Source organism: Nomascus leucogenys, chromosome 19 (genome assembly GCF_006542625.1).
Source record: "Nomascus leucogenys isolate Asia chromosome 19, Asia_NLE_v1, whole genome shotgun sequence".
Classification (NCBI taxonomy): domain Eukaryota; kingdom Metazoa; phylum Chordata; class Mammalia; order Primates; family Hylobatidae; genus Nomascus; species Nomascus leucogenys.
The window spans coordinates 9,423,134-9,445,023 of NC_044399.1; the positions used below are offsets into that span (position 1 = coordinate 9,423,134).

At 36.5% G+C, this 21,890-nt stretch overlaps 1 protein-coding gene across 1 annotated transcript in view; it reads left to right on the forward strand.

The window, feature by feature from the left end:
• TAF1B (TATA-box binding protein associated factor, RNA polymerase I subunit B) overlaps positions 1–21,890 on the forward strand; it is a 92,195-nt gene that overhangs the window by 47,054 nt on the left and 23,251 nt on the right. The window contains exons 9-11 of the mRNA XM_003272721.4: positions 14,672–14,819; positions 20,543–20,720; positions 21,318–21,364. Coding sequence (XP_003272769.1) covers positions 14,672–14,819; positions 20,543–20,720; positions 21,318–21,364 — 373 coding nt within the window. The remainder of the gene's footprint in view (positions 1–14,671; positions 14,820–20,542; positions 20,721–21,317; positions 21,365–21,890) is intronic.

Here is a 21,890-nt window from a genome sequence, read left to right on the forward strand (position 1 = left end):
TGCACTGCACTGCAGTTTGGAAACTGCCTCCAGGCAGTAAGCTGGGACATTTGTTTCTCTTCTCTAAGGGATTAGTGTCCCATGCTGTCTGTTGTCCAATGCTTGAACCTGTTCTTTCATATATTTTTTTCCAGTTCTCCGTTGGATATGGTGGAAGCTCAGTTCCCATGGTTGGTAATCCTTCGTGAGCAGAAACAGAAGTGTTCCAAATACTAATTTTTAGACATTTAGAAATAGGGTCAGTATTCAGATGCTTTTTAGGTATTACCTAAACAGTTCTTTCTCAGATGCCTAAAAGCATCTTGTTGCTCACTCATTCTTGGATTTTCTTAAAAAAAAATTGTAGTCTCTGTTCATGAATATTGTCACTAATCTGATCTTTACTTAAATCTTTTCCCCTAAATACCTGCCCTAGTAATAATCCCTTTTGTTGATCTGTTTTTTTTCTTTTTTGAAGTAATATTGTTTTTAATTGACAAATTATAATTATATACATGTATGGGGTACAGTGATATTTTGAGATATGTTTACCATATGAAATGATTACATCAAGCTAATTAACATATCTGTCACCTCACCTATCATTTTTATGGTGAGATATTTGAAATTTACTCTCTTATTTTATTTTTTTTGGGGACGGAGTTTCCCTCTTGTTGCCCAGGCTGGAGTGCAATTGCGCAATCTATGCTCACCACAACCTCCACCTCCCGGGTTCAAGTGATTCTCCTGCCTCAGCCTCCCGAGTAGCTGGGATTACAGGCATGCGCCACCATGCCTGGCCAATTTTTTGTATTTTTAGTAGAGACGGGGTTTCTCCATGTTGGTCAGGCTGGTCTCGAACTCCCGACCTCAGGTGATCCGCCCGCCTCGGCCTCCCCAAGTGCTGGGATTACAGGTGTGAGCTACTGCACCTGGCCTACTCTCTTACTTTAAATTATACAATACAGTCATGTGCTGTGTAACTGTTTCAGTCAACAATGGATCACATATACAACGGTGGTCTAATAAGATTGTAATGGAGCTGAAAAATTCCTGTCACCTAGTGAAGTTGTAGACTTCATAACCTCTTAGCACAACACATTACTTGTGTGTTTGTGGTGATGCTGCTATAAACAGACCTGTACTGCCAGTGGTAGAAAAGTATAGCATATATAATTATGTATGATACAGAATACTTTTTTAAAATTACTGTCCTGTTTCTTTTATTCCCCAACTTTATTTCCCTATAAGGTGTAAGAATTTTTTTGGTATGTTTAATTTTTTTAACTGATGCCTGATATATGTACCTGTTTCTGGGGTACATGTGATAATACATTTATATAATTTGGAGTACATAATACTTGATAATAACTGTTACTGGTTTATGTATTTACTATACTTGTAATCATTACTTTAAAGTGTATTTCTTCTACTTATTAAAAAAAAGTTAACAGCCTCAGGCAGGTTCCTCAGGAGATATTCCAGAAGAAGGCATTGTTACAACAGGAGATGACAGCTCCATGCATGTTATTGCCCCCAACCCCATATAGGCCTGGGCTAATGTGTATGTTTGTGTTTTAGTTTTTAACAAAAAAGTTTAAAGAGTAAAAAAACAAAAAATAAAAATTTTAAGAATAGAAAAAAGCTTATTACGAAATAAGGATATAAAGAAAACATTTTTGTATAGCTGTACAGTATGTTTTAAACTAAGTTTTATTACAAGAGTCAAAAAGTTAAAATTATTTTTAAGTTTATGTAGAAAAGACACAGTAAGCTAAGGTTAATTTATTACTGAAGAAAGAAGCATCTTTTTTATAAATTTTGTGTAGCCTAAGTGTACAGCATTTATGTAGTGTGCAGTAATATTGTAAGCCTTCACATTCACTCACCACTCACTCACTGGCTCACCCAGAGCAACTTTCAGTCTTGAAGGCTTCATTCATGGTAAGTGCCCTATAGAGGTGTACAGTTTGTTTATACTGTATTTTTACTGTACCTTTTCTATGTGTAGATACATAAATACTTACCGTTGTGTTACAGTTGCCTACAGCATTCAGCAGTATATAACATGCAATACATGTTTGTAGCCTGGGAGTAATAGGCTATCTTGTATAGCCTAGGTGTGTAGTGGGCTGTACCATCTAGGTTTGTGTAAGTACACTCTTCACACAATGAAATTACCCAATGATGCATTTCTCAGAAAGTATCTCTGTCATCAAGCTACGCATGACTATACATTATTATTGACTATAGTCACTCTGCTGTGCAGTAGATCTCAAAACTTGTTCCTTCTGTCTTCTGAAACTTTGTACCCTTTGACCAACAACTCCCCATTCCCTCCCTCCTCAGCGTCACCCAGCCTTAGATTCTTCATGTAAGTGAGATCATGCAGTATTTGTCTTTCTGTGCCTGGCTTATTTTACTTATGGGCCCTCCAGGTTCACCCATGTTGTCGCAAATGACAGAATTTCCCTCTGAATTTAAGGCTGAATAGTTTCCCATTCTATATCAGTACTACGTTTTCTTACATTCATCCATTGATGGACACTTAGGTTGAGTCCATATCTTGGCTTTTGTGAATTATGCTGCAGTGAACCCCGTCAGCATATTGATTTTGATTTTTTTGGATATATATGCAGCTGTAGGATTGCTGGGTCATATGGTAGTTCTGTTTTAAGTTTTTTGAGTAACCTCCATTTCATTTCCATGATGGCTGTAGTAATTTACATTCCCACCAACAATGTACAGGAGTTCCCTTTTCTTTGCATCCTTGCCAACACTTACCTTTCATCTTTTTAAATTAATTTTGAGTAAAGGGACAGGGTAAAAAAGCAGAGAGACTTCTTAGAGATTTTGGTGGAAGATATAAGCATAGAAAATAATATGAAATTACATCTTGGTAGCAACCATTGCACTTTGCTTTTTTTCACTTACATCTTGGAGAGCACTTAAAAAATTATTTTGGAATAATTTTAGATTTATAGAAAAGTTGCAAAACTAAGAATAGTACAAAGAATGCCCATATATCCTGTATCCAGATTTAACTGTTGTTAGCATTTTATGCCATTGTTTGATCATTTGTGCCATTTTCCCTGTCTACCTACCTACTTGTGTATCTGTGTAATTTTATTTCTGAATCATTGATTATAAGTTATATCCATCCTGACCCATTACTCCTAAGTACTTTTAAAGACTAAAACAAGGTAGCTAAGTAATGAAAACATAAGCCAAACAAAACCAGAAACAATCTAAATGTCTATCAACAGGAAAATGGAAAAAATGTGATACGGTCATATAATGGTACATTAAACCACTATGAAAATTCATGAACTGCAGCTACAAGCAACGTGAATGAACCTAAGAAACATTATATAGAGTGTGAAAGGCAAAGCTTAGGCTAGACGTGGTGGCTCGACCTGTAGTGTCAGCTACTAGAGAGGCTTAAGTGGGAAGATTGCTTGAGCCTTGGGAGGTCGAGGCTGCAGTGAGCTATGATCATGCCACTGCACTCCAGCCTGGACGACAGAGCAAGACCCTGTCTCAAATAATAATCATAACTTTAAAAAAAAAGGCAAAGCTCAGAAAACGACATACTATGGTATAATACTGTCTTTTTAAAAGGCAAGTTAACAATGAGCAAAATTCAGTAAACTAGTTACCTCTGGAGGTGGAGACAGAGGGATGGGATAGGGAAGAAGTATACTAGTAGATACAACAATATTGATAATGTTTTAGTTCTTAAGTTGGGTAGTGGATTCATAGGCATTTATTATTACCAGGCTTCATAGCTTACAGATACAGTATATGTATTCTTTTGCATTTTTCAAAATTTTAAAGGCGGCTAAAGGATATTGTCTAAATAGAATTTATAAAAGAGAGGAGTAAAAGATAGTATGTCATGCATGATTTGTTTGTATATGTCTTACATCCCTAACTAAAAGTGTAAATTAATTGAGCATAAAGACTGTATTTAATGCTTCTATTTTATTATCTATATTATAGATTCTATAAAACCTACTATAATTCTGTCTACAAAATAAGGATTCAGTCTGTGTTTATTGATTACATGATTTGAAATAGCTATAAAACAGTAAGTTTAAACACTTTATTTTCAGAAAAATTCAAATTGATCTGTTGGGGAGTTTTTCTCACATAGGTAGGAAATTTCCAGACTGCTTCTGATATATTTATTACACGATATATCAGAAGGCCACTAAATAGTGGCATTTGGTTAAGAGAAATTTAAAGAAAAAAACATTGTATTAAATTTTAGTGGTAAATATATAAGGGATATAACTTCTGCTTGTTAGCAAGGACATTTAAAAATAAGAGTTATGGATGTGTCAGTATCATTCATATGAAAAAGTTACCAGTTCATATTCTTACCAGTATGCTGAAACCAACAGTGAATTACTCAGGCTAGAAAATGTATCTGAGGCTACATTTATATTTCTTTTAGAATCATACCTCATGTTTGCTAAGTGAAGCTGATAATTTTGTGTGGATTACCTGTGATTTTGTTTCATCCTGGGCCAGTATGCCCCAGTACCCAGTATACCTGGGGCTTCCCTCCCAGGAGGAGAGAATGGGAACCTGGTTTTACACTAGCCTAAACTAAACCGAGTAACGGCAAAGGTAAATCTGCTGCAACAGTAATCACATAACCCTTCCAAAATCAAATAGAAATTATTTTGAGATTATCTGCTCTTCTCGATACCATCTTTTAAACTTCATTACTACAGATATGTGAAATTGGAACATGGCTATGCAACAATCAGCAGAGTGTTTGGAGAACAGACACATATTAAGGAGGACTCCAATAGGTTTTTACCAGCTGTGATCCTGGGGCCAAAACAAATTATTATCTCCTGTTCAGTTGGCAAATCCTCATTGGTCAGCAGTTCATAATTTTGTGTTTGTTCATAAGGTTTGTGTTTGTCTGTACGAGTTGACAACACGTTTCTAAAAAGGCCTCATCCTCAGGGCCAAGACTATATTTCACATAAAGCAATATGTTCACCACAAACTCCCAGAAGACTAGATTTTGTACACAAAAAAATATTTTTTGTGGTTAGGCATGGTGGCTTACGCCTGTAATCCCAGCACTTTGGGAAGCTGAGGCGGGAGTATCCCTTAAGCCCCGGAGTTTGAGACCAGCCTGGGCAACATGGTGAAACCCTGGCTCTACAAAAAATACAAAAATTAGCTGGGTGTGGCAGCACCTGCCTGTGGTCCCAGCTACTCAGGAGGCTGAGGTGGGAGGATCACCTGAGCCCAGAAAGTGGAAGCCGCAGTGAGCTGTGATTGTGCCACTGCACTACAGCCTGGGCGACAAGAGTGAGATCCTCTCTCAAAATAAAAAAGTATTTTTTTCTACTACATGGTAGGTTTACTGTCATTAAGAAAAGTCTAGCAGATTAAAAATGCAAGGTGAACTATTTATGCATCATGATACATGTGGAATTCATTTTATTCTTTTTCCATAAATACAGTGCTTTGTCATTGCTTCTGATAGTTTTATTCCTTGTTAATTTTCCTTTGTTATGGAGAGTCTTGATATCAGTTTGGATTAACAGGTGCACTTAGCATTAGCTTTTTCTCAGCTGAATCTGCCTCAAAACAACAATAAGAATAAGTAAGGGTGAGGCACTGCACTCTTTTTTTTTTTTTAAATAGCTGAGCAGGAAGTTTGCCTCTGACAGGGTATTGTAATCAGGTTTATCACAGGAGCCTGCTGTTGTGTAACAGAAACTCTAGCCTGTCCTTACCTGTCTTAAAGTATTGCTTCACGAAGGAAAATAAACTCGCTGTAATATTTGTGAAATTCAATAAAATGCTTTCCCAAGCACTTCGTTTTTAATGCATGCTGGAACAATTTATTGTAGCTTTGTGGTCTTTTAAAAAACATGTTAAACTTGTGATTTCTTACTATTGTAATGAAATGGACCTGTATCACTCTAGAAGCCCTGTATGTCACATTTATTATACCTTTTAGACACATCCTCAGCCAAGTGTAGTGTAGTAAATGTCCACACTCCCTCCCTACTTCCCTCCCTTCCTTCCCTCTTTTTTCAAGAAGAGGAGGTTTGTGTTGCCTTCAGATGACTGTTGATTTAATTGACAGGCAGCTTTTCTTCATTGTGTGCTTTTTGCTTTTGCTCACAAAAGTGCATTCACAATTCTATAGTATGTTGAAACTTTTAAATGGAAACGGCTTTTCATTAACAAAGGAAGCATTTTCTTCCCCCCTTCCATGCCTTAGCTTTCTCCACTAAGTCTTGGCTTCTTCAGCAGCTGTACCTCCACCAGAAATGACAAAAGGTGCAATTGTGCTAGGAGATGGCGATGAAGATATGCCAGTGGAGTTTTGTGTGTGGGCTGCTGGGGACTGTTTTCCTTCTGTGTTTGGTTTTGTTTTATTTTTGTTATTCCAGAAAGTTGAGAGCACATCTAAAAACAAAAAAAAACAAAAACAACAAAAAAAAAAAAACCTTTAAAAACCCTTTTCAAACCTTTATCCCAGCTGAGCTGTTTCTTTCCATTAAGTTGTTCTGTTAGTATTTCAGTGGCCCCTCTGTCTTAGTAACAACAAATCTGGCAAAACTCACTTAAAGCAGAGGGACATGGAATGCAGAGTGTTGATGTGGTTTGTTTTCTTGTTCTAAGCAGGCGGTGAGAGTCTGAGTCTTCCTGCCATTACCCTGACTTAAGAGCAGAGCTCAGGAGAGGAGATAGGTGTGCAAATTAAATTTTAGTCTTTCCAGCCATCTCCTTTTTCTGAGTTGTGATTCCTGAGCCCAGGTAGATAGCTAGTTCATTTCATTTACTTAAATTAATTTGGAGTTAACCCTCTTCTCCTTTTTCTGCCTCTGCCTCTTCTGCTGCTTCATTTGTGACTCAACTTTCTGGAGTATGGTGCTGACTTGAAGCCCTATTTACTTCTAGCAAAAATCTTTCAGTTTACCTGGTAGAATAAACTGAAAATCTAGTATCTTTCAGGGGCACCATCTCTTCACAGCATACCAAATAATCAGATCATTGATTGAACCAAAGTACTGGGTCTAGATATACTTGTCTATATTAGATACAATTTATTCTGTCAGTGACTTAAAATAGGGCTACTTCTATCTTTTCAGCCTTGATTTTCTTTATATATTTTAAACCTACAGATCAGTTTAAAAATAGATAATATGTAACATAGATGCTATTCTACCACAGTCCTTGGCAGTGTTTCTCAATCCTCTCAATAATTAGTCATTTCATCATCCCTCACTAGACTCAGCAAGAAGGGATAAAGAGGAAACTGGAAATTTATTCTGAAGTACATCTCCAATATTTTGAATGTTGATCAACAGCATTCTGATCTTCTCCCTGAATGAGTAAAAAGAAAAGATGTAATACTGGGTCAGCCAAACCCACTGCGTGGCACTTAGCCAGAATGATTCATTTTGCCTTGGAGCAATCTTACACCCTTTGTGAAACTGGGTTTCTTTTGGTTGAAGGAAGAAAAAGACTCCTCCAGAGCTGTCAGTCACTTCTTAAGCACCTTCAAATGAAGGCCTTATTGGATTGTTTTGATCTGCCCAGAGTCTTCAAACCTGACTCTAGATTTGTTCACCTTCTTACTCTGTAGGCCACATGTAATGCTTGGGATTTTTTGTACAATCTTTGTTAGAATAATAACCTGACAGGTTTCAAATCTACTTGAGGGAAGTTGAGGTGAGCATAATGATCAGGTTCCCTCATTTCTACTCTTCCCTCCCAGACAGCATGAGGGAGAGAAGCCAGCTGGTGTTTTCTTGTGTTCCTGGCCCACTTCCCCCCACCCTCCGCCCCGCCCCCGGCTACCATCATCTCAGCCTCACTGGAATGTGTATGTGTGCTTCTCTTTCCAAACTTGGAGAGTAAAACTATCTGAGCACTTCCTCCTGTCTACAAGAAAAATAGCCTCTGCATGTTTTATTTTTTGTTTCCTACAACCGGCATATTCTGTTTTCTGGGGATCCATAGCAATTTCATTAATCTCTAGAGGCTCTCAGGCTTTAGTATGCATAAGAATATCCTGGAGAGCTTGTTTAAACTGCAGATTCTTAGACCCAGTGTCAGAAATTGATTCAGTAAGTATAGTGTGGGCTCTAAGAAGATGTTTTTTGTAAGCATCTTGCAAGTGATTCTGATGGAGATTGTGCTTTGAGCAGTGCATTATATAAGCCTTATCTCTATGTCTGTCTTTTGTTATTCCACCTTGTTCCACAGAAGATTTGAGGTAGAATTAGCAGATAACCAAAGGGTCAGTATAAAACAAAATGCTGTTATACCTTATTAAGTATGTGTTGTTTTAAACAGGATTCTGTTTAAAACTGTTTGGGAACTGTATCTATTGAGAAACTGGTCTATGAGTTTAACATATATGAAAATAGTGAAAATCAAGGCTGAAAAGATAGAAGTATGCCCCCTACTCTCTCTGTAAGTCATTGACAGAGTACATTGTATCTAATGGAGAAGATTCAGGCAGGCTTCTTATTCTGGGAAATGTGGACACGTATCTTGGTGTTACATTTTTAATAATTATAGTTTAATAACTCCATATTTCCCCCAAAAGTATATTTCTGTTTATAAGAGGTTTTGTGTAAGATAAAAGTAGATATTAGCAAGTGGTATAGATTTTGAATGTCTGTAGATTTCATATCTGAAATGCTGAATTTTTTAAATTTTCAGCTTTATTACACTTCTAATTATGACCTCTTTAACATGTTGTGTTTTTTTTTTCCTTTAGACAGACATTACTTACATTCCTTTTTTCTTTTTTTTTTTCACCTGCCACCTTGTCTGAGAACTTAGGTTCCATTTAATACTTTTTTTGGTGGCAAAATGTACATAAAAGTTACTATTTTAGCCATTTGTAAGTGTGCAGCTCAGTGGTATTAAGTGTATTTACATTTTTGTGCATCCATCACCACCATCCATCTCTAGAATTTTTTCATCTTCCCACGTTGAAACTCATACCCATTAAACACCAACTTCCCATTCCCCACTTGTTCCAGCCTCTGGTAACCACCATTCTACTTTCTGTCTCTAGGAATTTGACTTCTCTAGGTATCTCATAACGTGTGGAATCATACAACATTTGACCTTTTGTGTCTGGTGTCTGGCTTATTTCACTTAGCATAATATCTTTAAGGATCACCTATATCGTAGTTCGTGTCAGAATTTCATTCCTTTTCAGGCTGGATAATATTCTATGATATATATAAAACATTCAAAATCTGTACTACTTGCTAATATCCAGCTTTGTCTTATATAAAATATATATACGTTTACGTACATACATACCACATTTTGTTCATCCACTCATTGGTGTACATTTGGGTCGTTTCTACCTTTTGGCTATTGTGAGCAGTGCCAGTAGGAACATTGGTATACAAATATTTGTTCGCGTCCCTGCTTTCAGTTCCAGAAGTGCAATTAGTGGATCATATAATAAGTCTATATTTAATTTTTTAGACAACCATAATATATTTTTGAATGTTATTTTTTTCTTATTACAAAAGTAATGTATTCAGAATTAGAAGGAATGTAGAAAATAATGAGAAGGATGAAGAAGGAGATGAAAATCACAGTCTGATTTCTCATGAATGCCATTAACATTTGCTATTTTTGATTGTCTTGTTTAACGTACATAAACATATTTGCAAAATTAGGATTGAAGCATGTATACAAATTTGTCTCCTGCATATTAAAAATTGAGTATTGTACTATGGGAATTTTCCTAAATCATAAAACAGCCTATCAAAGCACGTTTTCTTAGCTGCTTAATATGATGCATGATATGTATATCTAACATAAATATCCAGTAATAAGGAAATGATGGATTCATAAAGAAGAATGTTTTCCAGTCACTCAAAATGATGTTCTCACAGGCTGTCTTGTGGCATTAGAAAATTCTCACAAAACATAATGTTAGGTCAAAATTCAGGAGACGAAACTATATTCCTAATCCAGTTTGTACAAAAGCTCTCAGACAGGCAGGAGCTTAGCCTAAGAGCAGTGTAAACTATTGGAGGGATTTTAGTAGGGGAATGACATACCAGATTTTCATTTTATAATCTTACCCTGGGCTGGGTGCAGTGGCTCATGCCTGTAATCCCAACACTTTGGGAGGCCAAGGCAGGCAGATTGCTTGACCCTAGGAGTTCAAGACCAGCCTGGGCAATATGACAAAACTCCATCTCTACAAAAAATACAAAAAATTAGCTGGGTGTGGTGGCGCATGCCTGTAGTCCCAGCCTACCCAGAAGGCTGAGGCCAGGAGGTCAAGGCTGTAGTGAGCTGTGATCATGCCACAGCACTCCAGCCTGGGCAATAGAGTGAGCCCCTGTCTCAAAAAAAATAAAATAATAAAATAAAATAAAATCTTACCCTGGCTCCCAGTTGCAAAGAGCTAGAAGCAGATATAGGGCTGTCAGGAGGTTTTTGATAGGTTGGGTCTGGGGTAGAGTTGTTAAAGTGATGAGAAAGACTGTCACTGAAGACCAGGCTTGGAGATGGAGTAAACAGTCTGTGCAATGGAATGAACGTGGTGTGTGAGGAAAGGGAGGTGTCAAGGATGTTCCTAAATGTTGCTTTTTGCGACTGGGTAAGGAACACTGCTGGAGGGGTTAAAATTTAGGGATGTGGAAGATGTTGGGATATATAAGTTTGACATACTAGAGAGATAATCCAAGTAGAGATGTCAAATAGGCTGTTGAATTTAAATCCCAGTGTTATAAATATGGATGTGCCCAAATGAGCTGAGAGAAAAGTCCACCCAGATCCTAACAGAGGGTTTCCCTAAGTTGTCGGAGATTTTTATTATCTTTTAATATAGAATTTTATATTTCCTTAATTTTCTATAATGTTGATGTGTTATTTTTATAATCAAATTGAAATGTTGCTAACATATTCATCATGGCATTATTTATACTAGTTTAAAAATGGGAAGTGACCTAAATGCATAACAATGAGACAATGGTTAAAAGAAAATGGGATAGGATTGAAAACCCGTTAGCCACCTTTAAAAAAATATTTTGAGCGTTACTCAAAAAGGAAAAGTTAGTTCTGTTTAAAAATAAAAGAAATTTTAAGAATCTATAATACTGAATTGAGACTAGCAGAATCTGGAATCTAATCTATAGGATAAATAGGCAGATATGCACACTTAATAATTATTTTCTCCTCAATTCATATTTGAAAGAATAGTGGCCTCTTTGTCACCAGATGTTGAGTTTCATGTATCAGCTTTTAGTGTGGAAGTTTTGAAAATATGCTAAATCCTTTTAGCCTACCAAATTGCTTTTCATTAATGACCTTACACATACTTGTCATGAATTTATCATCCATTAAATCATTTTGTAGATGATTTTTTTTCTAAGGGGAACATTTACTGCTCTAGTGTTTTGTTTGCAGATAAAAGTACTTAATTGCATCTCTTACCTGCATTATTTAAAAGGATTAAGATTGCCATAACTCTTATTAGTAATGTTAAATTGTCTCAGCTTGAAAAGATGCTTCAAATTCTGTGCAGAATGAACCAGAGGTCTGAATTAATGAATTTTATAAATAAAAAGGAAGATACTTTCTTTTCAAAGGTCGCTGAGAACTTAGGTTTTTCTTCTCTCTCTTTAAAATTCACAGATTAAAATACAATTAATAGTATTTTAGTGTACAAGTAGAATAACTATCAACATTAAAAAAAAAAACCTTAAAATGCCACATTGCTACTTTGGATTAACAGAAAATTACTTTGTATTCTTGAGCTACAGATCAATCATATGTTGATAATATAACATAAACTGAAGGCATTTTTCCTAAGGAAATGTAAGAGTTTAGCTATTGAAATAGTTGTACCAAAATAAATATAATACAGAGAAGATTTTAGCTTCAGGCAAAGTAAAATTAAGCATAGTTATAAATTCTAAAAATTAACAGTATAATTGTCTCTGTATAAGCATATACCCCTGTACCATTAAGGTCTTTCCACCTTTGTATTTGAGCAATGATTTCTCTCACAAAGGTGATGTATGAAGCATTTCTTTTTTACTTTTTATTGAGGTAAAATAGACACATAGGAAATTCTACACATCATAAATGTATATACAGTGTGATGAATTTTCACAACCTGAACACAGTCACAGCACCCAGCTTCATGGAGAAGCGTTACTAGCGCCCCAGGAGCTCTGCTGGGTGCTCCCTTCCAGTCATGTCCTGCCCACCCTTAGAGTAATCAAATCCTGACTTCTGACAGTACAGAAGCTGGGGACAGAGTTACTGAGTTTTATATTTTATGTAAATGGAATCATTCTCTTTTGCATCTGGCTTTTTTCTTTGAACATTATGTTTTGAAGATTGATTCATTGTTGCATGTAGCACATTCACTTACTGAATACTGTTCCATTGTGAGATTATATCACAATTCACTTATCTATTCTGGATAAGTAATTTATGGACATTTGAGTAATTTCCAGCTTAGAGTTTTCACAAATAGTGTTGTTATGAACATCCTAGTACATGTCTTTTATGGGCATGTGTACACATTTCTGCTGGATATACATAGCTAGGAGTAGAATTCCCTTGACCTAGGAGGTACATATGCTCAACTTTAATAGATACTGCAAAATGGATTTTCAGAATTTTTGTATTAGGCTCAATTTTAATAGTGTTCTACCATATCAGAAATGTTAGTTTTCTGAAATCCCACATGCGCATGTGTGTTGTACTATAGTTATGTATCCAAGCCTTATCTCCTTTCTCGATTGTCAACTCCTTAAGGAGATTGTCTTACTCATCTTTTTATTTTTGAGATTATCTTATTCATGTTTTATTTCCCAAAGTACTTTGCACAATTCCTTGCATAGAACAGGCTCTGAACTAAATTTTATTTATTTTTTTTTTTTTTGAGACGGAGTCTGGCTCTGTCACCCAGGCTGGAGTGCAGTGGTGCGATCTCGGCTCACTGTAAGCTCCGCCTCCTGGGTTCACACCATTCTCCTGCCTCAGCCTCCCAAGTAGCTGGGACTACAGGCGCCCGCCACCATGCCCAGTTCATTTTTTGTATTTTTAGTACAGATGGGGTTTCACCGTGTTAGCCAGGATGGTCTCAATCTCCTGACCTCATGATCCGCCCAGCTTGGCCTCCCAAAGTGCTAGGATTACAGGCGTGGGCCACCATACCTGGCCACTCTAAACTAAATTTTTTATGTGAATAGATGAGTAAGTGAAAAATTACATGCAGTATTAATATTAGGAATGTTTATAAATTGCAAAAATGCAAATGGTATATGCAAAAACTTTGAGTTCTTAAAGTAAGTGCTAGACAGAATTAATATGTTCATGTTTGTTCATAGCTTTTCTGAACTTTGTAAGAGAATCTTACATACTTTTATATGTGCGAGTTTAGTATAAAGTTGAATTGTGGATTTTTAACTACTAGACTTAAAGCCTGGCGTTACTCCCATATGGAAACACCTGAATATTATGTAACAGTGAGCCGCATTTGTTAGCTATGAATTTGAAGAGTAATGAGAGAGTGCAGGTGGGAAAGGTGAGAGGGAAGTTGTGTATCAGAGCAGTCATGACAACATTATAACTCTGGGTTGTAGCTTTCATCCTTTCTCCAGATTCTTCTAAGGCAAGAAGCAGTGATTTTACCATATCATGGGAAAACCCAGTAAGAGTTTTAAGAGCCAAATAGAATTTTAGTGGCTTTTAACATTTAGTATTTATGATTTAAAATTGCTGAGTTAAAATATTAAGGATTTATGGGGGTTTTCTCCCTTCATGCTTTTCTCCAAATTCCAAATTTTATTCAGTGAGTGCATATTAGTTTTACCTGTTTGTTTTTCTTTCTTGAGCATTCCAAATACTCTGTCTTGGAACATATTACTTGCTAAATCAGAAATTTTTTTTTTTCTTTCCAACTTTGATTTTAGGTTCAAGGGGCACACATGCAGGTTTGTTACATGGGTAAATTGCGTGTCGTGGGGGTTTGGTGTACAGATTATTTTGTCACCCAGGTAATAAGCACGGTAAAGGTAGTTTTTTGATCCTCACCCTCCACCCTGAAGTAGGCCCTTGTGTCTGTTGTTCCCTTCTTTGTGTCCATGTGTACTCAGTGTTTAGCTCCCACTTATAAGTGAGAAATGCAGTATTTGGATTTTTGTTACTGCATTAATTTGCTTAGGATAATGGCCTCCAGCTCCATCCATGTCACTGCAAAGGACATGATCTTGTTCTTAGGGCTGTGTAATATTCCATGGTGTATATAGACGACAATTTCTTCATCTGGTCCACTGTTGGTAGGCATTTAGGTTGATTCCATGTCTTCGCTATTGTAAATAGTGCTGTGATGAACACACACATGCATGTGTCAATGACTTATATTCCTTTGGGTGTATATCCAGTAATAGGTTTGCTGGCTTGAATGGCAGCTCTGTTTTAAGTTATTTGAGAAATCTCCAAACTGCTTTCTACAGTGGCTGAACTAATTTACATTCCTGCCAGCAGTGCATAAGTGTTCCTTTTTCTGCACAACTTCACTAGCTAGCATCTGTTATTTTTTTACTTTTTAATAATAGCCATTCTAAATCAGAACATACTTTTAAAAATAATTTTTGTTGCAGAAATCGCAACTACGATGGTCTCTCTTTTATTTCAGTCTTGGCCTGACTACGAGGATATCTATAAAAAAACAATAGAAGTTGGCACATTTTTAGATTTGCCTCGTTTTCCAGACATAACTGAAGACTGCTATCTTCATCCCAACATACTGTGTATGAAATACTTGATGGAAGTCAACCTCCCTGGTAAGTGTGTGGCATATATTGTGGGGACACTTTAACTAGTAAAGTTATAATAAGCAGAGTATAGAATCTTTTCAAATCACAGACTATTAGAACCACCTGAAAAGGTCCATGGTAACATGAAACTTAATGTCAGAATCCTTTCTTAAAATAATTCAGACCTTTTAAAATCATTAAAGGGTCAATATTCAGAAATAGAGTTTTCAGAAATGAGAGTTCTGTTTTGGTGTGAGGGATTTATGCTTGAGAGAATATGTTTGATTTTTATGGTAAGTTTGCTAAGTGCAAGTAAAGTACCAAATGTTTCAGTATATGTTTTTAATGACCTGTCCCCCATCCCAAAATGGCACTTTTTAATTTGCATGAGGCATTATTATTACATAATGAATTCTAATTTTTAAAAAAATCCTAGAAGCTAATCTATGGTAACATTTTTGTTGTTTGATAATATATCCAGTGCATAAAACAAATGGAGATCAAAATCTGGTCAGATCATATTGAACTCTTTAAGGCAGTGAAACATAGAATGTAAAAAGAGCCTCACTATACCTGGTTCATAGTATACCAACACACAGGCAACCTCAATGGAATCTGCTGGTGGAATCCAGTCCTGAATTTCTTGTTAGACTAGAAATGTGAGAAATTTTGGACTTATATTCTTAAGAGAAAATACAAACATGGTGTGACCATACCATTGCTGAAGCAATGTAAAAAATGTGATTGAATGTATTGTTAATAGGAGAGTAAAATACATGTGTTATGTGAAAAAAGCAATATACAAAATTGTATGTACAGTAACTATAAATATGAGTAGAAATATGTAGTAACATGTATATAAATGTAAGTATTGTCATAATTTAAAAATCTTTTTTAAAACAGGAACAAAAATAATTTAAATTTTTCAAATGTAACATTTTTAAAGCTAAGGAACATGGCTCTTATTGAGATTCCAGAAATCAGTAATTATTTAAGATTCCAGAATTTGGAAGATCTTATTTCTGCATTTGGATATGTTGTATAGATCAGAATTACTATTTTGGATTTTTTTTTCTTTCTGCTTCTTTGATGGGTCTCTCAAGTGCGGAAAGTTCCTGTATGCTGTCTTATGTTCTAAATCCTGAGTTTATAGAGAGAATACTGGGTTATGGAAGGAATACCAGGGATTATCAAAATATAACTGATGCAGCCTGGTTAATAGCAAGCAATCATCTATCTCACGTGTTTATTATTGGACAGAGAGGGGATGATAGGTTTTCTGGCTGATATAATAGTTTAACTGTATTTCTTGCCTAACATTTCCTGTAAGGAGTAGAAATAAATCCGTTATAATATGCAGAGAGACATTATTGTCATTTGATATTTATTAAGTGACTTTTTGGAGGCAGTATTATAAAAAATGGAGGTAGAAAAATTTCACTTCTCACAGTCTGTTCAATAGAAATAATGTGAAATATAGAAAAAAATTACACATAAATGTCATTAGTCTCTTTATTTATAATATTGAAAAATCAGAAACAACTTAAATATCCAAAAGAAAGGGAAGGGTTATGTAAACAGTGTTGTGTACATTCAGTGGAACATTAGGTATGTAGCTTTTAAAATAATGTTTATGAAGAGTTCATAAAAGCATGGAAAATGTTTGTTATAATAAAAAGTCAAACAAGCCAAATTACAAAATTATGTATAACATAACCACAGCTGTAGAAAATGAAGACATTCGTGGAAAGATTAGAAGTAAATATACCAAAATGTTAAAGTGGCTATTTCTACGTTAGGGTAACACATGTTATTTTTTTCTTCTCCTACCTTTATGTATCTTACAAATATCCTATATTGAGTTGTATTACTTATTAGTGGGCACGGGGAGTGCAATAAGCTTTTTCTTTTTTCTTGAAGACAAGATCTTGCTCTGTTGACCAGGCTGAAGTGCAGTGGCGTGATCGTAGCTTATTACAACCTTGAACTCCTGGGCTTAAGTGATCCTCCCACCTCAGCCTCCCGAGTAGCTGAGACTACAGGCACACACCACCATACCTGGCTAGTTTTTTTTATTGTTATTATTTTTAATAGAGACGAGGTCTTGCCATGTTCCCCAGGCTGGTCTTGAACCTCCAGGCTCAAGCCATCTTCCTGCCTTGACCTCCCAAAGTGCTGGGATTACAGGCATAAGCCACCAAGCCTGGCCTATTTTTTTTTTAAACAAAAAATAGATCTACAAATTAAGTTATGATAGTCCCTATACCTTAGGATGTAGATTCTAAAATGTTTACAGTTGGTTTGCAAACCACCCATACATAAGATTATAAGAGTATTTCCAGAATATGCCATTTGTAATTACAAATATTGCTCCTGGTAATGCCATCAGTTGTGTGGTGCCATTGATCAAAAAGAAGAGATATATGTATGTGGTACTTTTACAAAGAGAGGGTTTAGGGTTCCCAGAAAGCTAAAAGTGGTTTTAAACTTGCTGGGACAATAGCTGCCCCTCCTCAACGCCTTTAAAGGTGACCAGGTAGCCTCTGGGGCTCAGGGAAAGGTTTGGGCAAGTATGTCACACACACGCTGCCTGAGTAAGCACTGCCCCTTTGATGGCCATGAATGAGCTCAGATGCACTCTCCACCCTCTACTGCGGTTCCTCCCATTGTCACCCACAAGCCTGCTGGATAGAGTTTCTGACGGCGTTCGTGATCATTTATGTAATTTCTGTTTCATATATGTAATTTCTGAAGTTTCCAAAGTGCCCATATATAAATTATCTCCTTTGTGAAGGTGGAAAGGGAGGGCAAGCAGGCTTCCCCTTGACAGATGAGACTTAGGGCGGTTCAGGGACACCCAGCTGGTAGATGGCAGAGTAGATTCCTACAACCCAGTCTTCCCCTTCCAAAGCCTGTGGTCTTCCCACCCTCTGCTCCCTTCCAAGACCTATACTGCCCTTGCTACCATTCTCATTATTTCTTCCAGTTGCTGTTTTTATTAGTCTGTACTTTTGGCATAAGGGGAGCAGTTCAAGATCTTAATTTTTTTTTTTTTTTTTGAGACGAAGTCTCACTCTGTCACCCAGGCTAGAGTGCAGTGGCGTGATCTCCACTCACTGCAAGCTCCACTTCCTGGGTTCACGCCATTCTCCTGCCTCAGCCTCCAGTGTAGCTGGGACTACAGGCGCCCACCACCACGCCAGGCCAATTTTTTGTATCTTTAGTAGAGACAGGGTTTCACTGTGTTAGCCAGGATGGTCTGGATCTCCTGACCTCAGGTGATCTGCCCACCTTGGCCTCCCAAAGTGCTGGGATTACAGGCATGAGCCACCACGCCTGGCCAAGATATTAATTTTAAAAGAAGAGAAATATTTCAAGAAATGTCATTTTTTAGAATAATAATACTAATATGGTTTTGATTTTTAAATTATCTGAGAAGAGACTATAGCTTCTACAACCCAATATAGATAATGGTTAAAATTTTAGTGAATGTATTTTAAAATTAATTTTTTCTGTGTTTGAAGTGTACATGTTTGAGTGCAAGAGTCCTATCATTCATTTCTCTAATTTCCTCCATTATAGTAATGCACAGTGTCTTGTACCTAGTGGACACTCAGTAAATGCCTGTTGAATTGAGCTTAATTTTCTGTCTCCTAATCTTTTTGCATCTGAATGAACCCAGGAGTAAATTCAGGTGAAACCTGTAAATTGAAATTATCTTAATAGTATAATAGTCCAAATTCTCTGCCTCACAAAGACCTGCACTGTCTGGCCGTGCCAGCCTCTTCACATTCAACACTAAAGCCTTGTTGGACTATTTGCATTTCCTGAAAGCACCATCCCATCTTTGTCATAGCCTGTACCATACTGTATTATCATTAGGAAAAGGACTTGAGGAAAAGGACTGTGTCTGTGTCTTAAGTACCCAGAGCACACTAGTTGCTCAATAAATGTTTGTTGGAAGAATAAAAGCCAAGTGAAAACTTGAGCCAAGCTGTCAGAATCTGGAGACATAAAAATACTTTGATGCGATATTTTGAATTATCATTGTTATATGTGTTCTGTTTCTATGTTAACAAAGCATTTTTTAATCAACCAAATTTTTTTACTTAAATGTTTCAAGAAAGAAATTAATTTTGTGTTTTATTTATTCTTTATCATAAACATGTAATTAGTATGAATTATGTGTGGGTTGTAGCAGTTAGGAAGACAAATAAAACAAGATTGAGTCACCCTCAAGTTTAAGAGGGAAACAGAAAGATAAACCCTTAACTGTGTGCAGTAGAAGGGTACATGTCAGGACATCTGCTTTAGCACTCAGAAGAGGGCCAGTCACAGGAGGCTGTGGTACCATGTCTGTTCCTAGAGGAAGTCACTGGTGTAACTAAGTTCTCTAAGATGAGTGAGCGTCAGCCAGGCAGAGCCTAAGATGAGGAATGGGGGAAAGAAACTGGCTTTCTAGGCAAAGGGGCAAAAGTAGCTGTGCAAAGCAGAGAGGCAAGTGAGAATATGGCTTGTTTGGGGGAACTATGGAGATTAGTCTGGGAGCTGAAAGCTTTAGTGAGTTCATGAGAGCAGGGGAATACGATGATTGGGCCACAGGAGAGTAAGACTATAGAAAGGGAGAGCAGTTATAAGGGTGGCCTAAGGAGCAACAGTGAAGGGAAGAAAGGGGATGGATTGGAAAGCAGTCAGCACTGATCCAAGTGCCTTAGGTGTATTCATTAATTCAGTCTTCACAATAGCTATGAAGCAGTTACTATTCTTATTCCTATTTTAGATAGACTGTTTAAAAACTGAGGCATATAAAGGTTGTATAACATGTCCACGGTCACAGAGCTAGTAAGTGATGGAGCAGGGACTGTAGTCCCAGCAGTTTGGTTCCGTAGTCTCTTCTCAACCATGGTACCGTATGCCACATTGAGAGAATGGAATTAACAGGACATGGTAACTGAATGCATGTAGGAGATTCAGTTCAGTTCCATGCAAGCTCATTATCTCTTATAAAAAATGGCTATCATACTTGAAACTGATTAGAGTAGGGTGTGGTCACAGCTTACATACTTAGATTGGGAAGTACAGAAATTTTTTGTTTAGTTTTCAAAGTCTATTCACTTGAGCATAACCTCAATTTATTCTCATTATAACCCATTTTACAAGTGAAGAAACTGAGGCTAAGTGACTCTGATCCAAGAGTCACAAAACTAATGATTGGAAAGCTTAAATATAGGTCCTAGGTCTTCTGGTTCCAAGTCCCACATTATTCAGTCTTGAGTAATAGGTGTAGTCTATGCTGAACATGTAATTTCTTTAGGAAAGCAATATATCTAGTTAAACAGTTGTTGAGGGCTTCCATTGTGCTAGCCAGGATGCCAGCCAGTGCACATCCATTGCTAGAGAAGCTTTTGGTCTTAAAGGGAGTTAGTTTTAGGTGAGCAAACACTGCTGTAGAAACACAGACAAGAGACGTGGATGAAACAACTGGTATGTGGCTGCCAGATGCCAGGATGTGTCCTAGAAATTGTAGATGTTTTAGGAAGTCGGAATAGGGAATGATACGCCGTTTTAAGATTCTACCATTCATTTTTCTGTACGGATGCCATGTTTTGATGTTTTATTCACAAAATGTGTGTCTCTGAGTTCTTGCATAGTGTCATGTTTTAAGATAAAGGTTATTTTATGGATATATACATTGGGGATGGTCTAGTTGCCAAATAATTTACTTTACATTTTACTGTTTTGTTCTTCAGATGAAATGCATAGCTTAACTTGCCACGTGGTAAAAATGACTGGAATGGGAGAAGTGGATTTTCTGACATTTGATCCTATAGCTAAAATGGCAAAAACTGTTAAGTACGATGTACAAGCTGTAGCTATCATTGTGGTGGTATTGAAACTGCTCTTTCTATTGGATGACAATTTAGAGTGGTAAGTGTACATCAATTTTATGACAAGTAACATTTTATGGTGCTGATCTTAGTTTTTTAAGGAAGCTTTAAATGTCATGAAGACACTTTAAAAAAAGAGCTAAAGAAAAAATTTGTACTGTATTTACCTAATTCTATGTTATCTCAAAAAATGGAGACTCTCAATTGTTACAGAACCTTGACTAGTAGTCACAATTATTTCTTACACAGTACTTTGACTCAGCTGGTTGTCAGTTGTTTGATCATGTTTTATACCTGTTATTCTTTAGGTAGCAATGTTCCTCATTGCTCCACTGATTTCCTAGTTTTAAAGTATCTTCATAAATCTCTATCTATATCCCTTTAGGCTCCTGGCAATATGTGTTCTCAAAGATTATTTTAGAAAGTAAAGGAATCTTAATATGTCACCCCTCCCAGATGCCAACAAAGAGTGACAGTATTTATAGTGTCTCCTCCTCTGTTTCAGTGTTGGCTTCTCCATTAAAACTTGGTATCAATTTCAAATACTGTTCTATACTTTTCTCTCAGAAGAATTCAGAATTTATCTTTCCAAATACATGACTTCTAAATAAATTGATTTGTTTATTGTTATCTCCAGGTCTTTGTCTAATCTTGCTGAAAAACATAATGAAAAGAACAAAAAAGGTATTTTAATTTTTTATCATTCAAATTCAAAGTGGTTATAGATGATAGATTAAAAGATGGAATAAACGTAGGCAAACAACTTTGAAAAATATACATATACACATAAACAAACACATGTATACAAATTGTATATTGTACCAGTATTGTTTTTTCATAATTACCTACTTGTATCTCTAGGATACTAAAAAATATCAGTGAGTCCGTATTATATGTAAGACCAGCCTGCTTTGTATTCCCAACTTCTACTCACCAGCCATGCTAGATCATGAATATATAGGAAGCTTTGTGACCATCCTGTCTATTCTGATGCTTTCAGCCTTTGCTTTTGCTGGTCCCTCTATTTCAAATGCTCTTTCCTTCTTATCCCAACTCCTGTTCAGTCCCTGGCAAATGCCTCTTTATTCTTGAAGATGCAGCATAAACACCACTCTTCTGTCTGGTCTTCACACCTACCCACTTCACAATGCTTCACCTCTTCCCAAATCAGAACTAATAACTCCTGCCACAGTCACTCTTGTTCAGACTT